Source organism: Melanotaenia boesemani, chromosome 11, assembly GCF_017639745.1.
Source record: "Melanotaenia boesemani isolate fMelBoe1 chromosome 11, fMelBoe1.pri, whole genome shotgun sequence".
NCBI classification, from domain to species: Eukaryota; Metazoa; Chordata; class Actinopteri; order Atheriniformes; family Melanotaeniidae; genus Melanotaenia; species Melanotaenia boesemani.
The window spans coordinates 14,264,080-14,290,512 of NC_055692.1; the positions used below are offsets into that span (position 1 = coordinate 14,264,080).

The following is a 26,433-nucleotide window of genomic DNA, read 5'->3' on the forward strand; positions in this document are numbered from 1 at the left end:
ATACACTGTTTAGTTAACAATACAATGTTTTCAACAGAGTGGACAACTTTGGTCTGGGCCTGCTGCTCCAGACTAAACAGATCAAGAGGATGATCTCCTCTTATGTTGGAGAGAATGCCGAGTTTGAGCGACAGTATCTATCAGGGGAGCTGGAAGTGGAACTAACACCACAGGTTGGTCAAAACCACGTTCACTGTTTGATTCACATGCCAGTCTAAACTCCCTGAAGACCTACAGAATATGGATAGCTACACTGTTGAGGCAGTTGTAATATTTCTCTGCATCACATAATCCTCCAATGCCAACATGTTTACATAAATGGTAAATGGTAAATTTACATGAATGAACTGAGCCACTGCTCTTAACCTTTAGAGCTGCTCTTCACTATCAGCCTGTAGCCCAATCAACAATGTTCCTCTGTAAGCAACGTTGTAAAAAGTCAGTAGGACTAGCATCTCTGTAGAAAGGGGGTAAGATTACAGTGGAGACAGGCTGTAAATCAAAACTATGGATTGTGTCTTTGTTACAGAATTTCTAAGACATTATTTGTCACATTTTTTTCCAATAGGGTACCCTTGCAGAGCGGATCAGGGCGGGTGGTGCTGGGATTCCAGCCTTCTTCACAGCAACAGGCTATGGTACTTTGATCCAAGAAGGAGGCTCCCCTATTAAGTACAACAATGATGGCAGCATCGCCATTTCCAGTGAAAAAAGAGAGGTGAGGGTGCCTGTTGTGATCATTATCCTGCAAACATATTAGTATCACTGCAAATGTTTTCGCCTTGGTTACTTTCCTTTAGAATTTGTTTGGTGTGTTGGAAGCTGTGGATGAACTTAAACACTCGTTATGATGGTACCTCTGTTAATGCCAGGAGCTAAGATATGATCTGGTCGAGTCCACACTACTAATGACAATAATGACATCTTTGCACTGTATATAACTAAAGGTTTCAGATGCTGAACAAAAACAAACAGCTTATAAAGTATAATGCACCATGCATGTTTGAAAGACGGAAGTTGCATTTAAAAACAGGAGACATCAAAGTTACTTATGTTTACAGAAGCAATTCTTTATGCACATGTAGTATTATTTGTTGCCACTAATACTTGGAATCCTGCAAATCTTTTGTTTGATAAGTGTAATAATATTGATATAATAAACCTATATGTAATAAAATGCAGAACAACAGTTTTCTGTTTTTTTTTTTTTTGCTGAATCCTCTCACTTCTGGAAAATATGCTGTTGTTCACAGGTGCGGGAGTTCAATGGCCGGCACTACATTATGGAAAAAGCCATCACTGGAGATTTTGCTCTGGTCAAAGCATGGAAGGCCGACAAGGCAGGAAACATTGTTTTTAGGTAATTGATGAAGAAATTAGATTGCACATCAGTAGTTCAGCTTTGTGATTTGTGAATTATACAGCCCATGTTTGAAGAATAAGTAATTACTTTAACATATTAATGATATTCGTCAATTGTTATAGCACAGTCAAAATCAGGGCCACTCAGTTTGATCCTACAAGGGCTGCAGTCCTGCAGGTTTTCAATGTATCGCTGTTCCAACACACCTGCCTCAAATTAATAAGTCATTGTACAGAACTTTATAGGCTGCTGGATCCATTTAATTTGAGTCAGGTGTGTTGAAGTCACAATAGGTCTAAATTATGTTCACATAACACATGTGACCTAATTCAATAATTCATTGCAGTGGAACTATCATAATTTGTAGATGCAGTGAAGTCTTTCGCCACAAGAGGGCAGCATTCTCCAGTAACTACTAACTGATAATAGATATCAGAGATTGAACATCACAATAAGTTTATAGCTTTGTTTTCATTTATTTTATTTTTTTTTTTTATCCTTTTCATACTTTATTTCTGTTTTTCTTCTTGGGTGCAACAGGAAGACAGCCAGGAACTTCAACCAGCCCATGTGCAAGGCAGCCAAAACCACCATAGTTGAGGTAAAAGTACTTGCTTTAATGCTTTTATGTATGTTCTTTTCATGTCTACCTACACATCTCTTGACTCATTTCTGTAATTGGAGTTACCAGCTTGAAATCTACACTTGAGCTATCCATTAATGGGTTTCATAAGTTACATGGAGTTTATTTTTCAAGGTTTTTTCCCATTCTTGGCTCAGATGAATTTGTCCCTCAGGGTGAAAATATGAACAGTGATATTTTGCACAGCTTTCAATTTAACACTAACACTTTACATTTTATTAATAAATAGGACATTCTAAAACCTTACACTCATAAAGATTGACCAAATAGATAGTGTTTTGCTATGCATTGTCTACGGCATACCTGCTTTCAGTTTGTCTATTTTCCCCACTTGTTTAGTATTTGACAGTTTAGAAATATGATTATCCATCTCCTTCCTCCGTGTGTATATGTTAGTTTTTTTTCTCCTCTCTTCCAACACAAACAGCTTCACACCTCTCATATAGACATGGCTTGATTCAGCGAGCAGCAGGAAGAAAGACCTTGTGTGTGAAAACCATAAAATAGACACTTTCTGAAAATAAATTGTAAAACTAAGTTCTGTTATAAATCTGAGCAGCATAATTATTCTATGTTCGCTAAACCTGAGATTTAAGGCCCATTTATGCTCCCTTACTTACGTAAATAACGATGTCTGTTTCTAACGTTGCCATACGTTGCTGTCCGCATACTTCTATGTGTGGTTTGCGTTGCCATGGTTGTTAAGTTAATTCCTCCACTAAGTGCTAAGTTCAGAGTTCACTCCTGCGAGCCGATATCAGTTTCAGACACTGTTTGGAAGCGGTGATGCATCGTTATAAAGTTTTTTCCAACTTCCCAACACACCCTAAACATTTGCAGACTTTTTTCAAAATATCGCGCAATTTACAGAGTTGTTGTCCTTGTCTTCATTCTTCATCTGCTTTTTTTCCCTTCCTGATCCTCGTCTTCTTCTCTGGTTTGTTTCTTTTGCTGTCAGCTATTTTGCTCAGCACTGCCCCCGCAATTTCTGGCGGTATTGCTCTGTTTTCTGTGTCAAGCAACGGATAGCTAAGATCCCTGGAAATGGACCAAATTGTTCATGTAACCAACGCAGAAGACGGACAAACCTGTCTGTCCGTCTGCGTATCCGTCTTCTGTGTCGAGCTCAAACGTGCCTTTAGTCTGCTGTTGATTAGAAATGTCAGGGATTAAATGGAAAGGGTAAATGTTATCACCAAAAAGCCTTATTAAATAAAAATGGGAAGAACTTCTTGATTTCAGTTGTTTGGTGTAACACCTAATAGGGAACGGACGTGGTGACAGTCATAACGAGAGTCAGCGTGGTGCTACAGTAGTTATTCTACTGAAAAATGTGTCTTGGTGACATATGCTGCACTTGTGAGGTAGAATGTAGTTGTATCAATTATGGTAATGATAACATAGCAGACTGGGATGGAAGTGTATGAACTGGATTTAATATTTGACTGCCCATTTACATCTTTGTGCACACAGAATCATCTGCTCAAGATATTCATATTCACGGTGAGCAGGGTGGATGTAACAGTTACTTAAAAGGAGTAGACACCCATTTTGCATCTGGTCGTACAAATAGAAAGTATCCACTTGCATTTCTAAAATAGTTTTTGTGGCATTTTTAACTTTAAAAGAGTGACAAGTGGCAGGAGTGGGAAAAAGGGAAGGGGGGAACAGATGACATAAGCTGAAAAAGATTCAGATCCCACAATATCACAAGCTTCCATGATGCCCCTGACACACTTCAGTTAATTATGTCTGAGAAAATTTTTGAAGACTAACATCCTCTGCAGTTTAATGGATGAAAAAAAAAAAAAAAAACTTGACACATGTTTTCCATCAGGGACATGAATGCACTTCCCTTTTAACTGGAGTCCTAGACACCTGGGTTTCGCCTAAAGAAATCCAATTATATTTTTTTAATTACTTAATCTCACCCAAAACATACTGCAAACTGACAGAAATCATCTTATTTTAGGAAACAGACGCTCTGCGTCTGAAATGAATTGATTTGTTTTAAATGTAATTTGATTCTCCCTGCCAGCAACGAGAGAAGACTACATCAGACAACTAGGTCAATTCCAACGTAGTCTTTGAAGAGTTTGCACTGCACAACACTCGTCTTCCACATGTCAACAGATTTTTCACATCCAGTGGGGAAAACATTATAATATGTGCTGCCTTGTGACAAGACATCAAAGTTTAATTACAAAAGCTGAATTAAAGGGGATTCTCCTCCTCAGTCATACTTATTTACTTGAAGTCATAGAATAAAATAATAAAAAAGCTTGTATGGTTTTCATGGAAGCTTTTTCTATTTATAGCAAATGCTCCCTAATGAAAACCCCCAGTCAAAACTTTGCAACATTTCCCAGTCATGTAATGCCTTTAAACTGTAATATTCATGCACTCTTGTGTTACTTACAGAAATTTCATTGTGCTGTTTAATAAAGTAAAATGGCAACAAATAGTGGTTTTTAAAAGGGAAAAATAAATTGTCAGATATGTTTTAAATTTTTTTTAAATTTATTTTAATTAATTGACAAGAAACTCTTTTTGTTAATAGAAAATTGCCCATTGTATATTCTCCTTTTGGGTCAAATATTACAGAACTTTAGCATTAATTATCACAGTTATGCAGATGATACACAACTTTATGTGTCTGTCACCAGACGACTGCGGCCTGATTGACTTATTGTGTCAGTATCAGGAGCAAATAAACACCTGGAAGAGGGAGAATTTCCTACAATTAAATGAAGACAAAACTGAGATTATTCTGTTTGGTAGCAAAGAGAAGAGGGTCAGCATTGGTAAACGTCCTGGAGACTCGGGTTCTTAAAACCACTGACCAAGTTGGAGTGTTGATAGACTCAGATCTGACTTTCAGCAGCAACATCAAAGCTGTCACTAAGAAGTTTTTTACCAGTTCAGAAACATCAACAGAATTAAAAGTTTAGTCTCCCAGAAAGACCAAGAGAAACTCATCCATACATTCATCTCCAGTAGACTGGATTACTGTAATGGTCTTTTAACAGGACTTCCTAAAAGGAGCATTAAACATCTGCAGCTCATCCAGAACGCTGCTGCTAGAGTTTTAACCAGGACTAAGAGATCTGAACACATCACACCAGTTTTGAAATCTTTACACTGGCTTCCAGTCAGTCACAGAATAGATTTTAAAACCCTTCTGATTGTTTACAAATCCCAGAACAGTTTAGGCCCAGAATACAGCAGAGCTCTTGGATCCAAAGACTCTGGTCAACTAGTCCAGACCAGAGTCCAGACTAAACATGGAGAAGCAGCATTTAGCTGTTATGCTGCAAACAAGTGGAACAAACTGCCAGTGGAGATTAAACTTTCACCAAATGTAGACATTTTTAAATCCAGGTTAAAAACATTTCTTTTCTCATGCACCTATGCATGAAATCTGCATGTTAACTTTTTAACTTATAAATTATGTAATTTATGATTTTATTGTGATTCTTGCTATGTGTTGCTGCCTTTTTCTATTTCTTAATATCTGTAATGCCTGCCTGCCATTGTTATTTAAACATGTATGATATGATAGAAAAGTGTTTTTTTATTGAATTTAGTAATAATAATTATTAAATGGATAATTTGTTACTTTATTAATCCCCCCCCCCCACCCCCAATTAATTAGTTGATTATGTTAATTAGTTTACACATGCTATCACTATCACTTATGAAGAGCAACTTAAAACTGCATGCATGCTGTGTGTTTTTTAGTTTTAGTTGAATTACAGTAAGTTTAACTAACTTAACTCAAGGATCCCAGTGAATTGTTAGTCTTCCTTTATAAGATGATTGGCTGTGTTCAATCTTCTTTTCATTTCACTCTACTTTTGTAGAGCAATTGATAGATTCCTGGCTTTGTAATGCTGCTGGCAGATATGCTGCTAGTCCATCAGTGCATCTGCTTTGCATAGTTTTTAACCTCCTGTTGTTGTTGTTGTTGTTCATGATGAGTGTGTGCTCTTTTTTTCACCCCAAATGTTGGGCCAGACTGAGAACAGTGCATGGAATACGTGGCGTTCCTCAATCTCAGCTTTATCTCAGCCTTGTAAATGGTGTGAGCTCAGATCACCTGCTGATTCCTTGTCTGAACAGTTCTCATCAAAAAAGTATCTACATAGAAGATCTGCCTAAACTTTTAGAAAATTGGGTAAATTGAAAAATAAACTCTTATTATTGTTAGTGAAGCACCAGGCAAGAACCGGACAGAACTAAATGACTCCCTGTAGAGTATTGTACCCACCCTGTGTTGTTAGGATTATAACAGCCTTGCTGTGGTTCCCAGCAACAACCAAAAATTGTTTCATCCAGATTTCATTTTGATTATGAATAAAAAGAAAAACTCTTTTTTAAATGTTCCCCAAAATGTGTGTATAGGTAAAATGTAAGTATTTCGTCAGACTGGAACACAGAATAAAATCTGTACATAGTGATCATTTACATATTCTCTGCTTCCAGGTTGACTATGAGCAGCTTTTCAGGAATACACAATCCTGTGGTGGGTTCCTCAGTCTGTAGAGCTTATAACATTCCCTAAATCCTATATGGTGATTAGTTCCAGTCAATGGGCTACATGGACCTACATGGATGAAAAGTGTAGGTTGATTGATTTTGCAAAGTGATGCAATTTCTGTCTTATCTTCAAATCTGGTGATTTGTTAATATTGACCATGCTGTCAGCTGCACTGGTTGAATAACTAGCAGGCAGTGTCTGTGTGTGTGTGTGTGTTTTATTTATTTATCTTTTTTTCTTTTTATTCTTTCTTATCCTCTTCATTTAACTTGCAACTCTTTGCAGCTTTTAGTTTGTAAGCAACCAGTCATCTAAGTGTTCGTAAAAATGAATAATTCTCAAGGGACAGAGAATTTCAAGGCATTAATGGAGAGAATTACAGAAGACTTTGGGGAATTTTACTGATTAAAAGAAACAAAAAAACAAAAATAAATAGGTTAAAGATTAAATTAATGAAGGAGTTTGAGATATCTGACATACAGCAGATTTAAAAGTTGTCTGCACTATTAGTAGAAGATGGTGAGATTGTGTAATGTGAAGGCGCTGTGGTCAGGGTTTTATATTTACCTAAATATTACAAGACTGGGTCACAGACAGAAAAAAATTTATCTCTAACATACAAGTTTTTAAATATTCAAAATAAACTAAATTCAGTCACATTGTCTGCCACTGACAGACAATCCTTCTTTTTACCAAGTTTATGCCAAGTGTTTGGAAGGCTATCAGAAAGCAAGATAAAAGAAAAATTACACAAAAGTAAATTACCAGATCACTGCCTCTCACCATGGTTGCCAGGCAACCGAACCCTACTATTCAATTGTTCAATGTTCCACGGCATCCAGCTGGTCCAGTTTCTCCCTTATCAGAGATACAGTGACAGATCCCTGTGCATTGTGGGAGTCGATGTACCAGGGACTGAACGAAAGCAATGGCCTTTCGACTGTTGTTTCACTATCAGTCACAGTAAATGATTCAGCTGTGTTCTTGTTGCGAGATAGTGTGGCGTGCATGTGTTCCAACAGTTAAGCATGAATTGAATTTTAAGTATGTATTTTTTTTTAACTATTCAAGAGGTTTATTTAGATATAAATGACCTCTATCTCACAGTATTGGCTTTTTTTTATATCTATGTTGACAAAAAGAATAGCACTTGCAGTTTAGCCCTTCAGTATGGTATTGTTTGGGGATTTTATTAATGCTTCAACGCAAAATATCAAAACAATAAAGATTATGAGACTCAGTTTTAGTGTCAACATACTTTACCCTGTTGAGTTTTGTAGCCTTTGTTCTTGTTTTTTATTTCTCCTCAATAAATCTACTTCTAAAGTCACTATTGACAAATAATTGAAATGCTTTCTTGCATCGGTTCCTGTCTAAACAATTTCCGAATCGACTCTTGTGTGCATTAGAAGCTCTGTATATTTCTGCTTGCAGCAATTGTGAGAAACGATGCGGTGAGTGGTCTGTCTGATCCCCTTTAAAGCTTTAGAGGCTTTTTGAAGAAACTGGGAACCAAAAACAATAAAAAAAAAAAAAAAAAAAAGTTTTCAGAAGCATTTATTCCTGGTGACAATGCAGATAGGAGCTCTGATGGGGCAGCTAGCCAGCAATTGCATCACTGTAATTCTTTTCTATTTCTGCTCTATAAACCCTGAGCTTTAATGTCGGTTTAAATTTCTACTAAAGATAACTGCAGATTACATCGGTGACATTTTTGCTTCTGATTATTCTGGACTGAGAATTTTCAGTGCTGTGTTTGCTTGTTTAAACAAGTTTGTAATTGTGCCAGCTAGAAGAGTCACCGTGGAATTTTCTTTCTGAAAAATTCCCATCATGCAGCGAACCTTTTTCTCAGAAACTACCACCCTTTGGGAGACTTTTTCTTGACCATCTCTACTATGAAAAGATTTTTTTATCCCCAAAAGATGACCCCAGTAAGGAGGAATTACTTTTTAGGTTAGCCATAAAATACTCTCAACCTGTGGAAATGGGTAACCTTAAAGGATTTAGAAAAAATAAAGCTAAGGTGCATTAATGTCTTTGCAGGCTGCTGTGTGACAAGAGTGGGAGCCTCAGTACTCCAGCGAGGAGTAACATTTTACACTTTTAATAACTTAATTTGCTTTATCCACTCTTTATCCCAGACTTTAATAGCAGTACCTACGACTTAGCAGTGAAATAATCTTTTTTGGTCCTTGGAAAAAACATCTTTGGGCAATTCAGTTTGGGTTACTGTTGGTACAGATGCACCTAAACTCCTACACAAAGAGTCCTGCAGTGCAGATGCAGAAAAGAAGAGCTACTTCCTTAACTGGATTTGATAGAATTCATATGTGCTGGAAAATCACATTGATTCAATCAAGACTTTTCCGTAGGATGTATTAATGCTACTTGTTTTAAAGGCGTTTCTCTACAACATCTCTCTGATCTCTGTGATATGCCACATCATCAGTGTTAACATTGTTCTGAAGTTAGTGCCACTTTCTTTTACTTTGAGCTAAAGCCTCTCAAGAGCAAATGGTGGTAATTGCAGGGTTTGATAGGCTACAACTACAGTAAATTGCTGTAATATCAAAGGAGAGATGAGTATAAAAGCCTTTGACATCCCCCAGAAAGTTAGATGCTCGATTGTCTGTGTAAGAAAGAAATTACTGTAGGTCACTTTGACTTGATATTAAACTGTTTTTTTTTTTTTTTTTTGTTTTTTTTTTGTAATCCTGATAAATTTAAAATTTCAGACACAACAAAGAATTGGGCTCATGGAAAAAAAACATGGATATGATGAGCCAAGTAACATTTCCAAGATTTAGTGATTAAATATTTGCCATATGCCCTTTTTTCTTTTTCATGTGTAAATATAAACCATCATAGTTAAAGGACCGAACACTATTCATCCTTTAACATTAAATTTTGTGAAACACTTTTCTGTAGTTCCTTTAGTTGAGATCACATTATGAACTTGCTACTCTTCTTCCTTTCAGCTCCTCAGGTTAGCCCTTTGACATTTAGACAGATATTTAAACCTAGTGTAAGATTGATCTAATTTATTACTAGAACATTTTTACTTGCTTTTATAAATATTGCATATTGATGGCTGCATACAGATCTTCCAGAGCACAAGAGGACAAATTGAACATTGCAGTCATGACCCATTTTGTATGTGACAATCCATCACCAGGCCTGGTATGGACTTAAGTATGGAAATAAGTCAAGTTGACATAGACTTATATTCAATGCCATCCTGACTTTTACTGAAGACTGATTGTAAAGCCAATGACACTGCAAAAGATTATTAATCTGCTGCAGGTCACTGTTGGACATTAAATAGAGAAGCAGGGAAGGGGAAGGGAATACAAAAGTTATATTGAGAGGCAATCAAGGAAAAACCATAAGCTACATTTGTGGATATAATTTTAAAGACTACTTGCAACTGCCCTTCATTAGACACAAATTTGATTCAGGCTTATGTGCTCTTAGAAATGCAAACATTGCCATTTGAGCTGTGAAGGGAGCCATTCTAAAAGTGTATGGTACATGTACATATTAAAATATAGTTTTAGTTACTGTTGCGTTGTCACGACCTGCATAGGGTGGCTGTCTCCTATTTTGTGGATACTCTAAAGGCAGTCAAGCTTCCACTGAGAGGAAACAGATTGCTTGTGATGTCAGTATTTTGGGTTAGAGGATGGAGCTTGAGCTGATCCCAGAAAGTGGCAACAGAGCATGGCCAAGTACCCACACATGCACACACAATGGGGGGAAAGATGGAAAAGCTAAAAATACATGCAGTAATGAGAGTGTGGTTTCACCCTGTTGCCTGTAGCCGCACCATGCTTTATTCTGACCTCTTGAATGTTTGATTTCAGTACTCACACACCCAAACAAAATACAAAAAAAAATATTAAGCTACCGAGGCTTTTGTATCTCAGTTGGCCAAAAGCAGGATGTTAAAATTATTCAAAATCAATGAATGCTATTAAATCTGCTTTGGATGGTCATGGTCTCTGTGCAGGTCATTTCTTTTTCATATTGTTGACACTTGAATCTTATATTTTGTACTGCCACAGAGACATTTTTTTCAAATGTATAAAAATGAAAACACCTGTTTTCTTTTCACTTAGAATATTTTCTTTCAACTTTCTCAGTAGGTTGTCCATACATCTGAGCCTGTGAAATTTTGCAGAGACTAACCAAAACACTAGACAACAAATTAGCTTAATTTGATAAATCCTTAATCTTGATTAAAAAAAATACTCACAAAAGCTGTTTCACTGTCTTGACCTTTAAGGATTATAAAGAGCTTTTATTGGGATGTTGTTACAAATGAGCTTTTGCACATTATGATACTTTCACTAGAGATCTGCTTTCAGTGTATAATATAAGCATTATCTACAATTTTGTATTTCTGAAAAACCCTTTTAAATGAAGTAGTTTGTATACAAGATGAGTAATTAATGATTCAGTTTTCATAAATGTGGTCACCAAATAAATCATCACAGGAGGAAAAATTTCAAGGCAATGAATGACTCCATATGACATTATCTTCAGGCGCCATCCTCAGAACTAATTTAACTGCTGTGCAAAAAGGTTGGAGGAGTACAATTAGCAATGTTTTTCATTCATTCAATATTTTGTCCTTGAATTTTAGGATGTTAACTTTGTAGCCTTCACCGGTGTCACTGCGGAGTGTTGCTGGTTTGTTATGCTAGAATGCACAATGCATCATGGGTAATCTAGTGTGTAGTAGGTGTAGCTTCAGGAAAATGTAGGGAGAGACTGTTGTGGGACCTAACATAATCTGACTGAGTTCACGTTCAAGTTCTTTATTTGTAAATATGTTTCGTTCACTTCAGAGTTCACAGACAAACAAACATATTCAGCCAACACGTTCGTTTGAACTTATTTGTGCACATCACTGCACGGTAACTCAGATATCCCCCCCGGTTTAAATCCTATCTCTGTGGCTGTCTTTCACATCCCTACCCAGTCCCAGACACCACAGGCGTACCCCAGGGTTCGTACTGGCTCCCCTGTTGTCATCTGTATTCTTCCTCTTGGATTTATTTTTTAGGAAACATCATGTCCGCTTCCACTGCTATGCAGATGACACCCTGCTTTACACCCCCCCCCCCCCCCCATCTCACAAAATAAGTGAAACTTGCACACTTAAAGTCACAGCTTAAAACCCTCCTGTTTCGTTTCCTGTTTTATTGTTATCTATTTTTTATTTACTGTGTTTTTACCTTGTTTTTATCTGTACGGTGACCTTAAGTGTCAAGAAAAGCACCTATAAATAAATTTTATTACTATTATTATTATTATTTTTTTTCTGCCCAAGGTATGCAGGTATGCTGCTGCTGGTGATGTAAAAGTGTGGAGATTTTTTTCTGGCACAATTTGAGCTCCTTGGCACAGTTTACCGATCTTCTCATGGCTCCTTCTACCAGGACAATGCACCACGTCAAAAGCTCAAATCATCTCAAATTGGTTTCTTGAGCATGACAATGAGTTCACTGTACTCCAATCATTTCCACAGTCACCAGATCTCAATTCAATAAAGCTCCTTTGGGATGTGGCGGAACAGGAAATTCCCATCATGGATGTGCAGCAGCAAATCTGCAGCATCAGTGTGATGCCACCTTGTTGAATCTAATGGTAGCTGTAGTTCACACCATTCATGCATATTTGGAATGTCACTTGTCATTTAAACAAAAGGAGAGCATCAGCTAACTTCTGTGTGCTTTTGTTTGCTTTTCTCTAGCTCTCTCTTCAAACCTTCTATAATACAGTTTTGTCCTGCTTTATTTTATTTTCACTGAGCAAATGTTTGTGTTGAGTGCAGCATGTCTCTAGCATTATTAATAACCGGACAGGAAACACTGTAAGCAACAGCGCTGTTGGTGGTTTATTTTAAGGATTTGGTTGCATTGTTAACAGATCAATCTGAGATTAACAAGATTTGACAAAGCTCATGGCCTAAAAAAGCACACCCTCTCGAAAAAGCGCTTGCTGTGTCCCCAGAGGGCACTTTGATTCCCTCTGTCCTCCTGCCAGCTCACTTCATGCCTCGCTCTGCTCTCATTGATGTGAAAATCGGTGTACAGATACAGGAATATCAATGTCGATACGTGCGCCTGTTTATTCGCTCCACACACCTGCTCATTTGTGTGTTTCTGTGTGTTTCATTTTATTTTAAAGCTTTATCCATCCTTGTCTGTTGAACCTCCTGTGGAGTCGGGACACATCACATAGATGAAAGGAGAGTTTTCTTTCTATTTTTTTTTTTTTTTTTTATGTACACAGCAAATTTAAATTGTATGAGCATATTATCGGGCTGTTACTTAGCTTTAGAAGACTAATTGAAAACAGAACTGAATATCAGGTCTGTTTGCATGCATGTGAGAGACAAACAAACCAAGCATGGACAAAACCAGTCTGAGGTGTAAATCCTTGTTTGTTCGTTTGTGGCCTTCAAGTGGCTCACTGTTTGACATCTTTTTACTAAGACAGAAATGGACATTAACACAGTCCATTAAATTCTTTCTTCTTATGATTTGAACCACCCAATATTTGTGCTTACCTTGCCCCAAGCCTCACTATTTCAATACAGTTATATGTCGTGACAAGCACCTTGTTGCTTGATGAAGATGTCTCAGGAAATCAACAGTCTCACAAAAGACAGATCAAGCCCCCAGAGAAATATGTGGGTGACTGTGTGGGATTGTTGTTACGGTGCTCTCGCGCTCCCAATCTCATCTTGCACGGCCTAATTTTTTTGCTGTTAAGCATTAGAGATTTACCATAAACCAACCAAGAGAACCATAAAAGGAGTCTAAAATCACTTTATGATCCTGAGTGGCCCTAGCTCATGAGAAACCAAAGCCTCTGTATCCATGACAACACAAAGATGGGATCCACTCCTGGCCATTGACTCCTCTCAGTCAGCGCTGAGTGCTGAGGGAGGAAGTAGAGATAAGGAGAGATTCAATTTAATTTGCTCCGAACGGCTGCCTGCCCCTCATGTAAATGGGATAAGTTGGTTATACTGTGAGCCACACAGAATGAAAACACAAAAAAGAAGTGAGGGTGAGAATTGTGTTCCCATGGTTAAGTCTCCTTTTTCCTCCAGAGATGTGATGATAATTCTCCTTTCCCTTTCTTATTTTTTGCATTGTAAATGTTATCATTTAAGGAGTATCTCCTTAAATGTAACCTTCTCCCAAGAATAGTTTTCTATTGATCCCTTTTCAGCTGAGCTTTTTATCTGTACTTACCTGAGATCTCAGAGCTCATAGGTACAGCCGAATACAACATCTGACTTTTTAGACCTTTTGCAGATTGAAAATGGGTAGCTAGATTTAGTGGAGCCCACACATGCTGTACAACACCCCCTGGACACCTGTAGAGGTGTAGGCTGCAGCTTTATAGCAGTTCCCAACTGTTACCTAAGGAGAAGGGAGCGGGTGTGTTCATTGTGGAATTTCTATCCCAGTCGTGTTGACCCAACACTGCTTAAATCAATAGCCATTTCCATCGGTGTCTTGCCAGTCAGACAGAAATAACCTCTCATACACATTTCTCTTCTGCTGCTGCATACTGTCTAAATAAAGGTGAAGCCTTTTTTTTTTTCATCTCCAAATATATTTTTTGGTACATATGTAAGAAACAGTTTACAAGGATTCATTTTAACAGCACAAGTGGTATTTTTTCTTTTTTAACAAGCTCCACTGAAATTGTTAGAATAAACTATTTTCTTCATAAAGTAGTTGTGTTTTGTCATCCAAACACCCAAACACCTTTAGTATCTGCTGACTTTGATCCAAGGATCCAGCTATATCCCCTGGGCTCAGTGTGTCAGATGATCCTCTTCTGTTTTCATTTAGCCAAACTGGATTTGGGTACACAGGTGACTTTTACTGGACTCTGAAGCTGTTTAGCTGAATCAGCACAGCAGCGTCTTTCACCTTCTTCTCTGTGAAATGCATGACAGTGGCAGGCATTTAAAACATGAGAGATTATCTTTAATGGACAAATATCTGCTTCTGCATCACCACATGTATAATTTTTAGGATTTGATATCAAGCTAATTTACAATGCCTGCTGTTGGTATTAAGATGTATTAAGTATTTCCATAAAAACAAACAAACAAACAAACAAACAAAAAAAAAAATACAGGAATTAGCAATCAGGGATACCTTAAAACCTTTGAGTTTTTCCTCCAGAGTGATTGGTTTATTCACCTGAACATTCAATCTCAGGGAAGGAAGGGCATTTTGCAGGTGAAAGCAGCACTCATCACTTTGTCTTTCTGCGCAGGTGGAAGAGGTGGTGGATGTTGGGACATTTGCCGAAGAGGACATCCATATACCAAGCATCTATGTCCACAGGGTTGTTCAGGGAGGTGGCTATGAGAAAAGGATTGAGGTACAAAACAAGATCTATAAGAGCTCACATGAGTGGAAAGATTATACATGAAAGCAGCATGTTGTATTCTTCCTATACTGGCGGAGTTGCATCAGGATAACTAAAATAAGCCTCCCCAAAACAAACAAACAAAAAAAAAAAAACAGTGTAACATGGTTTTATTGTGGACATACAGCACACAAATTGTTTTTTAATTAATTTTTTCTTTTTTCAGTATTGTTTTTGGTCATAAAGGGTCTTGAATGATGATGGACGTCTCATGAGTCTCTTTATGATTCCAGAAGCGCACAGTAAAAAAAGGCCAAGAAGAGAAGCCCAAACCAAAGAAGGATTCAGACATTGTTCGGGAAAGGATCATTCGCAGGGCTGCTCTGGAGTTTGAGGACGGGATGTACGGTATCCTTTGACAAATATACAAGCAGTGAAGAAATCGGAAATTCATATAAATGCCTTCTCTGACTGATTTCTTTAATCAACACAAATACAGCCAGAGCAAGCAATGGTCAAAAGCCACAGAAGAAGATTTGCACCTCAGCCTTCCTTGTTGCCAGCATGCACAATGAATAATTATGTTCTTTGCACCAGTTAATTGCACAGGGAAATTATGCATACATTTCATGGGCGGCAGTGGCTCAGGCGGTAGAGCAGGTCGTCCAATGATCGGAAGGTCGGCGGTTCGATTCCCGCTCCCGCAGTCATCTGTCGTTGTGTCCTTGGGCAAGACACTTAACCCTCCTTGCCTCCAGTGTTGGCATCGCTGGTGTATGAATGTGTGGATGAATGTTCGGTGATGGTCGGAGAGGCCGTAGGCGCAGACTGGCAGCCACGTTTCCGTCAGCTTGCCCCAGGGCAGCTGTGGCTACACACGTAGTTTACCATCACCAGGTATGAGTGAGGAGTGGATGAATAATGGATTCACACAATGTAAAGCGCTTTGGGTGCCTTGAAAAGCGCTATATAAATCTAATCCATTATTATTATTATTATTATTTCTCTTTTCTTAAGCATTTCAAACATGTTGTATTAATAGCATTTTTACTTCTCTACAAGAGGCTGGTCTGTGATTAAACTCTCAGTGATTTATTGTTTATTTATTTATTTATTTATTTTGGGGAGGGGGGGTAATTCACATTCCCTTGCAGTCCTGCATGACACTTTGGTATCACTACTGCGAGTGCACAGGTCTAAGATGGTTAAAGAGACAGCTGTAAAATGTATTATGATTCTGGAAAAGCAGCATTCAAATTTATGTTTGTAGATAAATCTTCTAAAGTAAAAAACTTGACTTTGATCTCATGAATACAAATGAAATGATTCCATTTTTTTTAACTAAGAAACAATCAGCCAACCTTGGTATTGGTATCCCCATGCTGGCCAGCAACTTTATAAAACCAGATATTACCATACATCTCCAAAGTGAAAATGGAATTTTGGGACTGGTAAGACATCTGCAGCATTTTCTTTATCGTTTTCATTTAAATCTTAAATCTAAAAAGAAGCATTGATTGCCATTTTGACAAAAGTAAAGTATTGCTTTTTTTTTTAAAATCAAATTATGCTCTCAATATGTGGCAAGATGAATAGCCATTCACTGAAACAGCGTCATTGCAAGCTGAAGCCCTCATTTGAAATGTGCTAGGTTTATTATATAACTATTGGTGACAGCTTGACATTTTTTCTTTCTTTTTCTTTCTCACAATCATTACTTGCTGGCTGGGGCTTTTAACAAAGACTGCTGCAGCTGCAGTGGAATGACTTTCCAGTCACTAGTGTTGGCAGGAGAATGCATGTACCTATGCCAATTCTTTATTTTTCAAAGTTTCTTTTAATTAAATGTCCTAAATTCAGAGAGGTGCTGATCTTACCTCACCGTTCATCTCTTCTTTGTTCAAAAGGATTGCTCACTTTGTTGGTAGCAGAGCAAATCAATGCCTCACCTTATCAAAGAAATGTGGTTGTGTCTGTATCTCCCCCCAACAGATCACAGCCGGTCAGGCTGAGTGATGTATGTGAGCATATATGTGGCTGACCACCTGTGTGTACTCATGCTTACTTTTTATTTTCTTTTTTGTTTGATTTTGTGCTTAGGGGCCATACCCTACAGAGGATCAAGTAGATGCAGACCTGATTAATGCTGGTGAGGGCTTTCCTTATCAATACCCACAAACTGATTTAATTATTTATCTGTTGAAAAAATGTGTCATTATTGGACTTACTAAGTCATTTCTGTCATATCTGTCATGGTAAAACATTAGACTAAGTACATTTTACTCACATACTCATTCAATGTCATATTGACATATTATTGACTTTTGACACCTCAGTTTCTTTCATATATCAAAAATTTTTGGTTACTTTTACAAACCCTAGCAAAGATTATAAGCACTTTAGGAGGATGTTAATTAAGCTATTTTATATAGTAAAAAGTTAACAAAACAACTACTTTGTTTCAGCTTCTCTGATAGGCTGTTCAAGTATAAGCACATATATACAAGTTCATACATGGAGTATAGCTATTGACAAAACATATGCATATGCACACAAACAAAATAAAACTACTGGTGATTCATGTAATTTTAGACAAAGTAGGCATGCTTTCCCATTTTGTTCGTACTTGTTCCAAGTTGTAGAAACAGCTGACTGGCAACAGTCAACAGTTTTACCACATCTCATGTTTAAAGCTTTCCAAAGGAAGTTTTATAATCCTTTCCATCATTTCAGCTTACAACTTTGTCACAAAGGCCATATCTATCTATCTATCTATCTATCTATCTATCTATCTATCTATCTATCTATCTATAATAATATATATGTGTATATATATATATATATATATATATATATGTGTATATATATATATATATATATGTGTATATACAGTATAGCCACAGGTTGTACACATGTTGTTAAATTTGAAGCTGTTATAAGTTTATGCCGGTACTTTGTGTCCCTGTTCTGCAGGGAAGGAGACTGTCACCGTGCTCCCTGGGGCTGCATATTTCTCCAGTGATGAGTCATTTGCCATGATCCGAGGGTAAGGCCATACACATTAGCTTTGATAACTTATTTGTCAAATGAAAGTTAGATTTGTCAGACATTTAAGGGAGTTACAGTTAAGTCCATGGAAAAACATTTTTGTAATACCTTAAGTCACTCTATGAATTGCAGTTTATGCATTTAACAATAAGGAAAGCACAAATGGCCCCTTAATCCACACTTTTCTTAATCCACACTTTTCTCCTTCACCAAACCCTCTTTTCTTGTCATTAAGGACATGGGAATAATATATAACACCATATACTAACTAATGGCAACTGTCATCAGCACTTGACAGCAGCCTTGTCAATATACCCAAGGTCTGTGGTTTTTATTAATTTGCCTGCTGACTGATATTGCCCACCCCTGCTCCCTGCAGCATCAGTTTTGCTTGTCCACCCAGCAGAAATTCAATAGTGGTCATAAATAGTGCTGTTCAGTCACACTGGCAAGGACTAAATGGAACCATGCTGAATTTCTGGGCAAGTGTGTTTGACGTTGTGCTAAAACAATTAATATTCCTGAGGTGTTGGGAAAAGATAAGGCAGTGCATGGTATATTGTTAACTTTGTAACCTACAATACCACACATTTACAAATTATCATTTTTATCTGCAGTGTTTATATCTGAAAACTTTAGGAACATGAGCAATCTTTGCACCGTTTCAAATCAGCGTTAAGAAGATGATTAACTTTGTTAAGGTTATAACGTGTTATCAGTTGCTCAGTGTCTTTGCAAATGTGCGGTGTGTCTAGTGATAGAAAGGGAAACATGCAACAGCTCTGTGTTTCTTATGTATTTTATGTCTGATGAACAGAGTTTATAAGTTTAACTGTTCTGAAGCTGACAGCTGTCTTCTTCTGTTGTATCATTCTCTTAAGGGGTCACATCAACCTGACAATGCTGGGAGCCATGCAGGTGTCAAAATATGGAGATCTAGCCAACTGGATGATCCCAGTAAGTTAGGTCTTGATGGTACATATATATATATATATATATATATATATATATATATAGTGTTTGCTTTTTGGGTTCTGGTGTTGGTTTGTGTCCTTGCCCTATATGTTCACAGTTTTATAAATTTCTTTTTTGTGTTAGTCTAGGCCAGGCATGTCAAACTGGTCCAGCAAAGGGCCGTGTGGCTGCAGGTTTTTGTTCCAGCCAGCCAAGAGCACACAGTTTGACCAATCAGCTGTCTGAAGACTGAGATCAGTTGATTGAATCAGTCAAATCTGGTGTGCTGCTGCTTGGTTGGAACAAAAACCTGCAGCCACACGGCCCTTTGCTGGACCAGTTTGACATGCCTGGTCTAGGCTGTAAGTTCCACAGCTCATAATTTCTAACAGAGGAACTTGTGACAGTGTTTAGCCATTAGCTGTTGCTATTTCATATCCTAAATGGTATAAAAGGATTGACAAATAATCCCAATGATGGATGAAAAGTGAGCAAACCTCCCCTTCCTTGCTCTCTTTGAGCTGCAGCTTAGGCTATCTGCTTCAGTGGTTCTGAGCTTAAGCACATAAACAGAGTTGTGAGGCCGCAGTTTACAGAATAAAAACTTCGGCTCATTTGGTCATAAGGCCCCTTACCCTGAGGATATGTCTTTGGCTGTTGTGCTTTAGAACCACTGGTCATATCTAGTTTTTATGTCTGTCTGTGAATAATCTAACTGCTGTGAAACAATGAGAAAAATACTGTTTTATTTCTTTTTCATTGCAAATTGTTGTGATCGCTGTCTTACTTTCTTGATTGCTTAACTGTTACTCTCACTATTCCTTTTCCATGCAGCCAAAACCAGTCACTTCATTTTTAGCCTTATTTACCTGAGTTTTGGTATTTGCTGGAGCTGTAAATTAACACACATTTGACACTTGTCTCGTGCTCTAATCCTGCATGTTCATTTTCCCATGAAAAACAAAATGCCTTGTAAGCATGAATGCAGCCACTACTAATATATTTTTTATGTTTCTTCACCAAATGTTCTTTTTTTTCTGCTTAGTTGTGGGTTAGTGTATCAAAGAGAAAATGTGATGGTCATGAGTTTGCCTAAAACAGCAAGTTATATTTGCCTGAAATTCTTCTCTTAATAGCATGCTATATTTTAATCATGGTGGTTGTCTGGATTTCTCTAGAAAGAAAAATGTTTAGTAAAATGTTTTCACAGCTTTGGTTGGCAAGAGCTGTTTGTGAGCGCTACAGTATAATGTATGGTCTCCATTATTACTAGATATTCCATCGAGCCAGCTGGTCTTGAAACCATAGAGACCCCAGTCCTGCTTACTGATAACTAAGGTCAAGAGCCTATTAAAAGCTTGTCCACAGTGTAGGAGGGCTAAAGCAGAAAACTGCATCCCAGGGTGCTTCTTTTCAAGTGTCCATAGAAAGTTGTTCCTGCCAGTGCATAGTTTTATAGTTGTATTTTTAAACAACCAAGTAGAAACAGCCACTAAAGCCACTAAGACATATTATTTCAGAGCTTAAGAATAAAACATTTGGAAGTAAACATTTTATGACATGGTTGGTGCATAAGGATTGAGGGACTTTTACCTCGCCATTTGTACTAGCTTGTCAATGGCAACTGCTGTTAAACCAAGGCTTAGTTAAGCATGTTATGCGTATTTTGAAGCCCTGCCAGGGAGCTGTTCATAAGCAAGGAGTTTATCTCGTTTCGTCTTTGTTGAGTTGGACAGTTTGAACAGCAAAATACTGAAGCATTGTTGGTTCACGCACCTCAGTTTTTCCCTTCACTTCAATCTTCATTATCCTTTCTTTGGAAAGGTCGGATGAAGAGAAATACATTTCCTGCCGTCTGTGATAATGGAAATTATTCACTATCTAAAGATGGGTGCATAGCGTGAAATTAGAAATGTTTTACGTAGGAGTTGGAGATGCAGTACACTCAGCTTGATCATGTTGATTTTAAATGATTTTAATATGCAAAATGTAGATGAACATTTTCCAGTTGAGAGCTTTGAAATGCTTTTACATCTTAACTCAGCCTAAAACATGAAAAACATAGATGGGGAGAGAGAGAGGAAACAGAAATAATGGCTGGCGTTTTGGATCAAGTATCCTATTTTACCATTTATACTTTATCAGGTCGACCGGCACATGAAGGTCTTGCACCCAGAAGTTCACAGGAGATGTAGATGTTGTCATATGTGCACACATTTATTCCAAGTAAAAGAGCACTGAACTTAGTCAAGTCTTACACAGCACAAAATGCAGTTTCGCTACTTAAATTTAACAAAACTTGAAAATTGATGGATAATTTGTATCACATCCAAGTAAATGCTTTAATGTACTATGCAAAATAATAGACTGTGAATAATAGATAAGCTTAAAGTATGTTATAATGGGTTTGAGGAAGAATAAATTACAAAGTGAGCTAAAAGATGCTTTTATATCAAGATGCAGAATATGATTATTACAGAAAAATTAGTATGTTTTAATCACTGTTTGTCCCCAGTTCAGAGCTGGCTGGCAAGCATCCCTTTTTATATAAAAGTGGTTTGCTCTATTGCCATTGAATCTGAGTGTGCTCTCGGGAAAATGCTTCTTCATTGTCCTCTGTAGTGGAGATTTTGGCAACTAATATCTGTCACTCTGACTAAGATGGTTGTTTGGAAAACATAAATTTAATTTAGCAGTTTATTTAAGGAATTCATTGGGGCCTAGGAAGAGTGTCATGCATTTGTAATGAATGGATAACGATGATAATAAGGATGATTTAGTCTTTTGTCCATTTTCTACATTCTTCTTTCCTTTTTGGAAAGTGCAATCTGTAGAAATATCTGGCAAATTCCAGTCCTCAAAGTTGACGTTGTTGTTAAACAAATACATCACGCTTTGTCAATCCAAATTGTTACTGACCCTCGCTCGAAACCTTTTTTCCTGTGGTTTTTCACTTCAAATGACTGCAGTACTCCAATTTATTTAAAAAAAAAGACAAACAAAAAACAAACAACCTAACTGTATTAGTCCAGATACACAGATAACAGCCTGTAGTATGTTGTTTAATGTCATTCGTTCATGTTGTTGTAGTGACATGAATGCATAAACGTGCTACTTCAGCCATTGGGAAAGAATTTAATTGGCTTGATTTAATAGGTCTACCAGCATTTTTTCTGTTTATTTATGTAATATTTTGGTTTATTTTCTTTTAGTTTATACAAGCTACTTTTAAAGTATAACCTGCATTAGAAATCAAATATGTATCTTTTGAAGGAGTAAAACAAGTATCTCAAAGTCCAGTTCCTCAAAAGTTCACCTCTAGGCTGGTTTCAAAAGTGAGTCAGTCACCATGCACATATTCGGGGTGTAAATTACAAGTTTGATTAGAAGGAAATACTATATTGACTTAAGCTTATATAACTAATTCTGCCAAGATATAATTTAATTTATATTTGATTCATTAGCCAGACATTTATATGAAACTACAGTATGTCACACTGTTGTAACAGAATCAGATCCATTCATATCAAATCACACAAAGCAACTAGAATATCAAAATAACATTTTATTCCTGTGCTTAATAAGACTTTAAAATATATAAATTTTCAAAAATATGACGAAAATTTATTTGTTTGCATTAAAGCAGGATTTAGTGTAAGGCTTAACCATTTGTAGAGTCTTAAACCAAGTATGTTTAGAATTTAGTTATAAGTTATAATAACCCACGCAGTCTGACTCCATTGTAGTGACACACCACAACTCTGGATTTCGGCATTATCTGCATTGCCTGAGTTTTGAAAACTTTAAGTCAGCAGGAAAATTAAATCACTCTTTCATTGGTGCCTTTTCTCGCAGAATTATTTAAATGGACCTGGACGTGGATGCCAGAGTTGTAGTAAAAGACTGATACTTTTAAAGCTTTATTTTTTTTGCTTTTCACCACTGCTGTGTCTGTTGTTACGATTTCACTTGGAATTAAATATAATTTTCATAGTAAATTGAACTGTATTTATTTCTTGTTTTTCAGTTTCAGTTGTCTCCCTGTCAGTTCCATCTCCCTGATTCTTGTTATTAGTTGTCTGGGTAACAGAGGCTTGTTGCAGTCTGTCGCTATGTTATTAAATAGAGAGCCATTTGAATCAGACGAAGGAGACTGTCAGGAAATCAGAGGGGGAGAAAAAGGAAGCCACTTGGCTAGTGGGAACTCGTGGATTGTGAAGGGGGTCATTTTTCTGGGGTATTTCTGCCACTGACTGAAAAGTCAACACTTTTCAGCACAAAAAAAAAAAGAGAAAATTGTATTATGTTGTCATGGCAACACAAATAATGCAAGCAACCCCAAAGTGTACTTGGAGACGTAATTGTGAATAACAAGTTAAATTCTCTGTCAACAAACAGCATCTAAAAATGCTCAGAGCAGATGTTGTGTGAATTGTTGAAACTGTACTTTGCAAACATCACATCTGTAAAATGGTTCAACACTTGGAACGGTGAGTTTCACCTTAATAAATTGTAAACTTCCAGTTTAAACTGCAAGTTTAGGCTTGTTTATATCTTCATTTGGCTTGAATATAAAGAAGGAAGAAATATAACTAGAGCAGGGACGTATAAGAGTCTTTAAAAATTGCACACTTGAGTAATTTTACATTCTTTGAGGAGAATTAGATTTTCTTTAATAATAAAAGATATGCAACACTGAAATAGTGCTACCAAAATTACATGCACAAAAATGTCCCCAGGACTTCATATCTGTCCAGCCCAATACTAGTTTTCACATTACAGAGGGGCCTTTACAGCACATTTTCATTTCCTAATGCGCATTTGTGCTAAATAAAGGTATCTACAGAGACACTTCTGACAGTTCTGTGGTGCTTAGATTACAGCATGCAATTGGACACAATCAGAGCAACGAGGAAATTAAAAACCTGTGGGGCTTCAGTCAGACCAGCAAGGTCAGTGTCATCAAAGCTTGTTAATTAAATGACAGAATTACCCCACTGTTGGTAGCAACTTAGGCAGAGGATATTGTAATGAAGATATGTTGGTTCCATCTGAGTGCCTTCACACATGTTCTGTCAGTCAGGTGACATGGCAACCTACATATCCTCCATGAATGGGTAAAGTGCTAATCCCAAAATTTGGATGCCTCTAATAAATGATGAAAGCTTACCATCACTCGGTGGGTGTTGCGCTTTCAGCTAAGAGCTATATTACAGCATGGCTGCCGCATCAAACCAGAAATAAACAAGTCTAATTAACAACTAACCAAAAGTTATGGCTTTAATAAACTCTCAAAAAAGATTTATTGAGCAGGGTGTTATTGATTTTCATTGTACACTAGCATGTCATTTGCAAAACGTGTGTTTTGTCATACACATACTTATCATGATAAGTTTGAGTTTTGTAGGATGGAGCAACTTAGATCAAAGCTGCCTTCAGTAACAACATGCAAAGCTGTTTATCAGAAGCAAATGCCAATCCTCATAAAGGTCACTGACAATTCTCAGCGAGCAGCAGAGCTTCAACCTGTCTGTAAGTGTTGGCAACACTTCAATTCCAGGTCAGTATGCTAGCATTAGTGACACATTTGGCCATGCACACAGCAGGTGTCCAGCTCAGACTTCGGGTATAAATCCCAACTTGTTGCCATCAGATCAAACAGTGTTAAATCTTAAGGCCTGTGCACGCAGACCACCTAACCCACCGAGCGTCACAAAGAGCATCAACACTGATCTTATGAAAAAGGGGCAGTTTCCTTTTTGCGAATCGGCTCATGCTGCTTTGTGATAGATAAAATCACTGAAGGGAAAAAAAGGATGCAAGACTGCTTGAAGGAGGAAAGTTTAAAGACATATCTACTATTTTTGTAACCTGCATTTTGTGTGTTTTTATTTATGGATGTCAATAAACTCTTATAGCACTCCACTTTCACTCGGTATCTTGAAGATAATACATGAAAGTGTATACACATCATATGCTTTTCTCCAGTTTCTCAGACTCACCTCCTCTCAACAACAACCTTCTGTTTGCTCTAAGTTGATATCTTCTCTACCCAGCTGGCCTCCCCAGAGGCAGACAGTATTCCTATGATGCACCACATTTGGCATATATATCCTCTGGTTATTGAGCGGAGAGCAAAACAGGCTCTTCACATGATTGATGAGGAAATGGGATTTTAATTCAGTTACTGAGCCGTCACCCTGTGGCCATATCTGCATGTCGGCCTTCCCTATTTGGAAACAAGCTTTGCTGGGAACAATGTCGGACTTGCAGACAGGTTTTCACCAGGCTGGCAACTGTATAGTGGTGATGTTCTTTTAGATTAATTTTCCTTTTTGCAACATACTTTCAATATCTCGCATAAAAAAAAACAAAAACAAAAAAAAAAAACTTGAACCTTTTTTTTTGTGTGTGAATGCAAAAAAACACACTTATTATAAATAAACACGCTTATTTATTTTGTTTACTCCTGGAAATTTGACCTGAAGGTTTTGTGCTTGGGATTTCTACACAGAAGCATTCAGAGATACTTAAAGTGCCAGGCATTGAAACATATACACTGAAAAACAAGATGGAAAATATCTGGGTTTTGCTTCAGTGCAGAACTCTGCACTACTTCTATATTTCATGACAATTGTCATGTTTTTATACTTGCAATAGGATGCAGTAGTTTCTGAATATTTGTGGATTAAATGTGTGCTACATTTCTTTTTCTAAGACTTAGTCCCTTTGTTAGCAACAAAAGACAGAAAATTCACCAGAAGACTGAAATCCTTCTTGTGCTTCATTTGAATGCATTCGTTATTACATTTGCTAATTTAAATGTATACAAACATTATCCCAGTAAGTCTGAGTTTTGATTGCATTACACTGCAGTTGAGGGTTTAAAACTCTCAGAAAAAGAATGTTTTTTTTTACTTCTGAGCATATTTTGTTAAGTTTGAGGTTGCAAATGTCATTGTGTTGGATGTTATTATGTTTGCAGTGCTCACAACATTAAAAAAGGGAGGTATGAATCATTTTTGGTAAAAATATTTTACCATCATTGTTCGGAAAACATTTGTGGTGTTGCCACATTTTTCTAAGTCGAAGACCCATTCCAATCTCCTTCTCCTGTGCTCTATCTCACTGGTGCAGGTCTAAAATTAGACTCTACTGAGCACAGAGCATTAGAATATGTCTGTGCATTGAAGATCCAAAGCTGCATTATGATTTTATGTGTTTTTGATGAGAGGGGATTTGTCTTTGGGACATTTTCTTAAATAGCTACAGAAAAGAGAAAGGCACTTCTGTCATTTTTCTTAAGCCCTTAAGTCACTGTTTCATTTTCTAATTTTCTTTTTGTTTTTTTTCTTTCCATTTTTAGGGTAAGATGGTGAAAGGAATGGGAGGAGCCATGGACTTGGTGGCTAGCGCTGGAACCAAGGTGGTGGTCACCATGGAGCACTCGGCTAAGGTGTGTATAGCCATAAG

At 37.2% G+C, this 26,433-nt stretch overlaps 1 protein-coding gene across 1 annotated transcript in view; it reads left to right on the plus strand.

The window, feature by feature from the left end:
- The window catches only part of oxct1a (3-oxoacid CoA transferase 1a), a 46,906-nt gene that overhangs the window by 4,678 nt on the left and 15,795 nt on the right, over positions 1-26,433 (plus strand). Inside the window, exons 4-14 of the mRNA XM_041999297.1 lie at positions 38-173; positions 569-718; positions 1,254-1,360; positions 1,904-1,964; positions 14,863-14,970; positions 15,252-15,366; positions 16,315-16,409; positions 17,059-17,107; positions 17,932-18,004; positions 18,888-18,963; positions 26,327-26,416. Coding sequence (XP_041855231.1) covers positions 38-173; positions 569-718; positions 1,254-1,360; positions 1,904-1,964; positions 14,863-14,970; positions 15,252-15,366; positions 16,315-16,409; positions 17,059-17,107; positions 17,932-18,004; positions 18,888-18,963; positions 26,327-26,416 — 1,060 coding nt within the window. The remainder of the gene's footprint in view (positions 1-37; positions 174-568; positions 719-1,253; positions 1,361-1,903; positions 1,965-14,862; positions 14,971-15,251; positions 15,367-16,314; positions 16,410-17,058; positions 17,108-17,931; positions 18,005-18,887; positions 18,964-26,326; positions 26,417-26,433) is intronic.